Genomic DNA, 7,355 nt, shown 5'->3' on the forward strand with positions numbered 1-7,355 from the left:
CACCTCATTGTGTAAAGAGTAATGAGTGGTCTGATGATCTCAGTGGAGAAAGTAAGCTTCATGAGAAGAAAAATTCTGAAGAAAATTTACTCAGAGAAAAAAATTGAATTTGGGAAGAGAATGCATTCTCACTATATTCGCTCTATTGTCTTTCTTTCCATCTCTTGACTTTTGCTCTGCTTTGCATGAAAACGGAAACATTTAAATCTTCCTGGATACCCTGTGCCTGGGCTGAATGTAGAATTTTATTTTTAAACAATTTTATGAAACTATTTAGCATAGTTTATACTTAGACAATTCTTCATATCAGAATTTTCTTTTTCAACCAAACCCGACGTGGTTTCTGATTCCTTACTGGATTGTGAAAAGCAGATTATCACACAAATGACTGATAAACAAGATGGTGAAGGGACAGAAAATAAGTCATGAGGAGAGTAAGACAAATCATACAAAGCAAACGTTAGTTAATCTTTATTTTCAAGTAAGACAGTCCATTTATAATGTGACCCTTAGAAACATGTGCTTTGGCGGTTATCAGTATTGTTTTGACCATTGTAGTGAATTAAGCTTATTGGTGAGTAAGACTGGAAAACTCTTTTGTCTTTAGTCTGTTGTATAAACAGTTATTAATATCCAAATTTAATTCAGGCAGAAAACAAACAAGAGTACATCACATATTAGCACATAGTAATATTCTGGTGAAGTATAACATAGTTTATTTAGCACATATCCACATGAAATTCTACTTGCAAATTCATGTATCTTCAGTATAGTTAAGAAAACTTACTGTAATTCATAAAGCGAGTGTATAGTCTTCTCATGGCCATCTTCATCTCTTTATTCCTAAGCGTATAGATCACTGGATTTAGAAAAGGAGTAATAATTACATCGAAGATGGCAAGAAATTTATCCAGATGTAATGTTGGAAATGGCCACATGTAGAAGAAGATTATTGGTCCAAAGAACAAAATGACCACCATGACGTGAGCTGACAGAGTGGAGAGGGCCTTAGATAAACTACCCAAAGATTTCTTTTGAACGGTCATCAAAATAAACACATAGGAGATGATCAGAATTAAAAAACAGGCTATAGAAATGAACCCACTATTGGCAGTAACCATCAATTCCAATGCACTGGTGTCCATACAAGCCAGTTTAATAAACCGAGGGAGGTCACAGAAAAAGCTGTCTAGTTCATTAGGGCCACAGAAGGGTAAATCTATGACAAAAATCAACTGAGTCACTGAGTGGATGAAGCCAGTAATCCAGGAAGCAACTAAAACCAAAATGCACTTTTTTGGACTCATGATAGTCAAGTAGTGCAGGGGCTTACATATGGCAACATATCGGTCAAAAGCCATGGCTATGAGCAGCACCATCTCAGTGCCTCCAACTCCATGGATTAAGAAGATCTGAGTGATACAACCCCCAAAAGAGATGGTTTTGCGCCTTCTGAGAAGGTCATAAATCATCTTTGGTGCTGTTGATGATGAACATATTAAGTCAACGATGGAAAGATTGGCTAAGAGGAAGTACATAGGGGACTGTAAATGGGGGTCTGAAGTCACAGTTAGAACAATGAGAAAATTTCCAAACACATTTGCCATGTAGAACATACAGGAAAAGAAGAAGAGGAAGAGCTGGGTTGTCCATGAGTTGGAGAGTCCCAGGAAGACAAACTCAGATACCACAGAGCGGTTTGCTTCACTCATTGCTTCTGTCGGCTGTGACAACCCTCATGTCATCTGAAACAGAAGAGCCATGAGAAATTCTGGTTTAGGACAAGCAATGCTCAACTGACAAAGTCACATGAAAGACTAACATGCCTTTGGAGGTAGTTATGTATTTATACACACACACACACACACACACACACACACACACACACGTAGAAATAGTGAAATAAAATGAGGCCATGATTTTGAAGCAAAGCAAGGGGGGAATATATGGAAGTGATTGGAGGTATAAAAATAAGAATGTGATGTATTTACTTTTTAATTTCCAGAAATAAAAAAGTATAGAAAGCACTTCCTCCATCCCCCCTAAAGCAATTAGTATTCCTCTCTTATATCCCCGTGTCCAAAGCATACCAATATTTAACCCTTTAATTTACTTGGATAACCATATTTGTTATATTTTGAGAATATAGTATTATAGGCATATCTTTCTGATGACTCTGAAATAAAAGTCTTTTGGGTTATTAACTGTCAAATTCTTAAGTGACTGTGGACATTTCTTAAGATATTAGTATTTTAAATAAGATCACATTAAAATGCCTATATACACATTTCAGGACAAGAGATGGGCATTTCTCTTATCTCTATATTGAGATGACAAGGTGACAAAATGGGGCAGAGGATGCAGTTTAAGACACTCACTATGTGACTTGGAGAAATTAAAAAAGCCATGGATACTCTGGAGCAGATTCTGTCTGATGCTCAGTGGAAGAAAAAAAAATGAAAAATATCAAGTGAAAGAGGTAACCAGAATGAGGGCTGTATGTCATGATCCTCCACACAGAAGTGAGAACGAACTTGTCAGAGGATCTGGTGAGGACCTGTCTCCTTGTAGGTAAATACCCCTAAGTTCATTTACAATTAAATTAAATGCGTGCAAAATATCAACATAACAGCTTTTTCTTATTAATTAGGCAAGAGTTGAAACATTTGACACAAATCAAGGTTTGTGGGTGGTTGAAGAAGAAAGCATTCTCACATCTGATGACAGAAACGAGTAGTTAAATTTGAAGTGCATTCTGAGTTTTTACATAGGTGTTTGCTTTGGTTCAGCACTTCTACCTCTAAGATTCAAAATTCCTGAGTATATTCACATATATATTCATGTGACTAAAGTAGACAATGGAAGAAAATTTTATGTTATTTTACTGAAATATTATTTTCATGTTTAGTGTTTCAAAAATGCCTTCAGTGTGTGACATAGGATTCTAGGTAAATAACTCAGAATATTGCAATTTTTTTCTTTTGAGTTAGTAAAGGTTTAAAAGTGGGTAAGTTACTATAGTTTGTAAAAATTTGGAAAGCAGGTGTTGACATTGTTTGTAGACTATCCAGTTAGTCAATGCTCTGCCTCTACTTAAATCTCAGCTCCCCAGGTTTCAAACTTTCTATTTGTTATGCAGACTGACTCTGCACTAAAAGTGGGCAGAATTGGGGCTGAGGCTGATACTAGGACAGGGGTCGCTGTCCTCAAACTGACAGTCGGACCCCACTGCAGAGGTCAGCATCCACACAGCTTATTGAATGTAGAGAGGTTGAGCTTGTGTCTGTTTGGAGCCTTCACCCCTATGGTCTAGTCTCTTTGGTGAGGGAAGGTACTCTGAAGGCTATTGAAAGAGAAACATGGACACAAACTCGGCCACAAAACCCTGGACCTAAAAATCTGTCCTGTCTGCAAGATGTGTTGGGGCAATGGTGGCACAGAACTTGTGGGAGTAGCCAATCAATGTGACAGGGAGCCCACGCTTCACACTGCTTGGGATGGCTAGGAACCAGAGACTGGATATCCAAAAGACCTAGGGTAGAACCATAAACTATTTATAAAAAAAAAATGAAAATTTTCCCGATAATATTTTTCTATACTCATAGATGTCTTATACAGTCATCAACAGAGAGGCATCCTCTAGCAGAGATGGGAGCAGGTGTGCAGAGACCCACAGGCAGACATTATGGAGAGAGAGAGAGAGAGAGAGAGAGAGAGAGAGAGAGAGAGAGAGAGAGAGAGAAGAGTCTAAATTGAATTTCTCCATTGGATCTTTCCCCTCTGCACTTGGTGAGTATGGTGGAGGAGGGGGAGGAATTATTACGGGAGTCAGAGGGGATGGACGATATTAGGTGAAAATGACCCACTGTCTCAACTAATTAGGATGTATAGGGGCTCACAGAGACTTAAGTGAAAAGCACAGGGTCTACATCAGGTCCTCTGTGTATATGTTTAGTGTTTTTGTGGGATTTTAAGCACCAGGAGTGGATTCATCTCTGACTCTTTTTGCCTGCTCTTGGGACTCTTTTCCTCCTATCGAGTGTCCTTGTCTTGTCTCCATATGAGGGCTTTCATCTTGTCTTCCTGTATCTTGTTTTGTTGTGCTTGGGTGTTGTCTCTTGGAGGCCCACTCTCTTCTGAAGGGAGACAAAGGGCTAATGGACCTGGTAGAGAAAGAGGTTGGAGGGAAGACTGTGGTCAGGTTGTATTGTTTCAGATAAGAACACATTTTCAATAAAAAAAGGTAGAAAAGTAGTTCAAATCTGATGCTTTAGCGAAAACAAGATTGTAGCAGTATAGTTAACTGAATGTAGTTAATTAATGAGGACACTGTCTTTGCAGTGTTCTAAGTCTCAGACCTGAGTTCACCAGAAAGCAAAAGTCTCTGCTCACACGTCCACTGCAAAGTGTAAAGTGTAACAGGACAAGACTCAGACTCCTCAACAGAGCAGGGCATTCCCTCCTGTGCTCAGGGCAGCTCATCCTTTCCTGGGCCAACATAAACAGGCAATGGTCGTTCAATCATGTGAAATTAGCACCGATGGGGCAGGCTCATGCTAGAGTTTTTGTTAAAGTTGAAAATCAACTATTGAAGCTGCTCAGGAAGAGTCTGAGTATTCTTTCTTTATTTGGTAAACTTTTTTCTCAATTATTAAAAAGGTTGAATTAAGTCAGAACTTCTGTATAGTGCAGAAAATGTCTTTGAAAGAGTTCAATATGATCATGATAAGCTTCCCCACTGTTTCTTTTTCCTGAGATTGACAGAGAGAATTCAGGACATTGCTCAGTGTCCTAGAAGTTGTGTGGAGAGGCTTTAGACCTGCATGCTTCCAACATGAGTCCTCAGTGCTGCCAGGACAGACTGGAAGGCTATTGTCACCCCACTGAAACTTTTCTACATGCCTGCAATATTCTTTTGATTCTAAACTAAAGAAAGAAAGGTATGGGAAGGGCAAGGACCCTGCTAAAGTCCCAGAACAAATTGTTGGCAAATCTGGAGCAAGCATGTTTGACTCTTGGTCTCATCAGGCCGGATTGCTTTCATTCCACCCATTTGTTTTGTTGTGCTTATCCTACACTTTGTGTCCTGTCTGTGGCCCGAGGAATCACAACACATCACGTGGATGAAATTGTAAAAAGAGAGGGTTTTGAAGATTTCACTACATAGGAAGAATAATGTTTAATCAATTGTTTGCCAATAATCTCAGTTTGATGATACAATATGAGTACATGTCTCAACAGCTTATTGTATATCTATAAATATTGTATTTACAATTATAATTCAGTCTTTCAACCCTTTTATATGGACCCTAGTTTCTTTACTGTTGTCCAAAATTATTGATATTTTCTCGATGGGGCTACGCTTTAACTCTCTTTTTATTCCTTTTGTTGAATGCACATGTAAGACTTCCATGAAAATGCCACTGGAGTAACCTCTACCGTGCTGCACACCTATGACTTTGTTCATTCCTCTGACTTATACACTTTAATTTATGGGTAATATATTGCAATTTCCTCATTGAATTTATTTCTTCTGATTGATTAGGTTTTTGTCTACTCTATGTGTTTCTTTTAAAATTCAAATTTTCCTCAAAGACAGTTTCTATCAGTGGGATAGACAAAGGTACAAGGGAGGGTTGGGTAGGTAGGTCAAAATGAGCAAAGTATAACACACACAGTCACACACACACAACACACACAGACACAAATGTCAATATGAAACTCAGAATGCTGTGTGCTAAGTATAGAAAATAACGAAAAGGGAGCTTCCATCCGTCTAACCTACCTGGGTCAGTGTTGGAATTATCATAAGTTAGACAACCCACACCTGATAAACTCTAGCCTATGCCATTACTTGGCATAAAAAGTCAAGTTTAATACCTCCATAGAGGGAAAGACAATTAATTAGCAGCCTGGGGAAGTCATTTCAGTGTTGCCATAGAATTCTGGAATTGCCATTCTGTGTACATTTGACCAAGGGAATTGTTTCCAAGGACCACAGAAATTCGGCAAGAGCCAACCAGAAAATGTGATGATTGATGGGTCAATTGAGGAGAAGGAAGAAAGACCATAAAATTATTTATCATAAAATTTACTGCTCAACCTTTTCCTCTTCAAATAGTAAAGACATAAATATTTGATGATATATTAAAATGATGGAATGTAAATCTCAAATAGCATATTTTAGTGAGTTGTTGTTTGCTTACTATTTTATAGTGCTATATGCAGATATGAAAATGTATTTAGAATTTATAAGAGCAGATGAAGGGACTCTCTTTCCTTCAGGCAGTAGAGTTCTTTTTTTTTTTTTTTTTGATTCAAAACAGCGTTGCTTGGCTTTGCAGCTTAGATCTTGCCAGCTGTTGTCTTTGGTCTCATTAGTAAGTCTTTTTGTCTTTTAGTTCCCTAATCTATAAAACAAGAATGAAAACATTATCTACTTTGTTTTGCTAGTATCAATGAATATAAAAAGCTACATACTTATAATAACTGTTGGAGATGGCGCAGAAGGGACCTGTGGGTGGTTGCAGGTAGAGAGAGTCCTGGTGGAAGACTAGGGTTGGCTGCGGTGCAGGCATGGATGGCCAGAGTAGGCAGGACAGTGGTACTCACCAACCTAAACACTGGAGAAAGTCTTGGGATGTCTACGTACCAAGTGGTGTGGTTATAAAATTGAATGTTTAATAATTTCAAACAAAATTTATGTCATATTATCATCACTCTTGCTCTCAGTGTCTCATTCAGCAGCCTGTTTGAAACTGTCATAGCTTACACCCCATCAACATCCTTAGAGGATTTTAAGAGCCTATTTATTATTTTATTTCAGCTACAACCACAACTATTGCCCCATATGCATCAATTTTACCACCACCACTGAATTTTTTTTTATTAAAACAGGGAGATATCACAATAAAATGAGTTATGCTCATCTTCAACAGTATGTTGCTGAACATATTCTCTGTTAGGCTCTTTTGGGAAGGTTAAGAACACCATAGAAAGTAGATTGAGGCTAAAATCACTTTATTTTGAGGTATTTTATATAGTAATTATAAAAGGAACAAGGGAAAACACTTCCTAATTTATTTTGAAAAATCATCAAAGTTAAATACTGTACAAAATTATGACTATTAATAATTTTGTAGAAAGCATCCCGTACAAGATGTGAAGCATAGAAACTTTAATTCAAACTCCACTCATCCATATTGATTAAGGTACTATAGATAATAACTGGTAAATTCCTAAATGTAACCTGGTTCACAAACTAATAGAGAGCTGAAATATCACTGACTTTATTTTCTTCATGGCCATTGAGTATAGAGTTGCATTTTTAATGTTTTTTTTTTTTAACAAAGTAT

At 37.6% G+C, this 7,355-nt stretch overlaps 1 protein-coding gene across 1 annotated transcript; it reads right to left on the reverse strand.

The window, feature by feature from the left end:
• Positions 1 to 773: 773 nt before the first annotated feature.
• LOC126496676 (olfactory receptor 4F6-like) lies at positions 774 to 1,712 on the reverse strand. The gene has a single exon (XM_050134198.1). The coding sequence runs from the start codon at positions 1,710 to 1,712 to the stop codon at positions 774 to 776; it is 939 nt and encodes a 312-aa protein (XP_049990155.1).
• Between the last annotated feature and the right edge of the window lie 5,643 nt (positions 1,713 to 7,355).

Source organism: Alexandromys fortis, unplaced genomic scaffold, assembly GCF_014885135.2.
Source record: "Alexandromys fortis isolate MF-2015 unplaced genomic scaffold, M_Fortis_MF-2015_v1.1 scaffold_6, whole genome shotgun sequence".
In the NCBI taxonomy this organism is placed as follows: domain Eukaryota; kingdom Metazoa; phylum Chordata; class Mammalia; order Rodentia; family Cricetidae; genus Alexandromys; species Alexandromys fortis.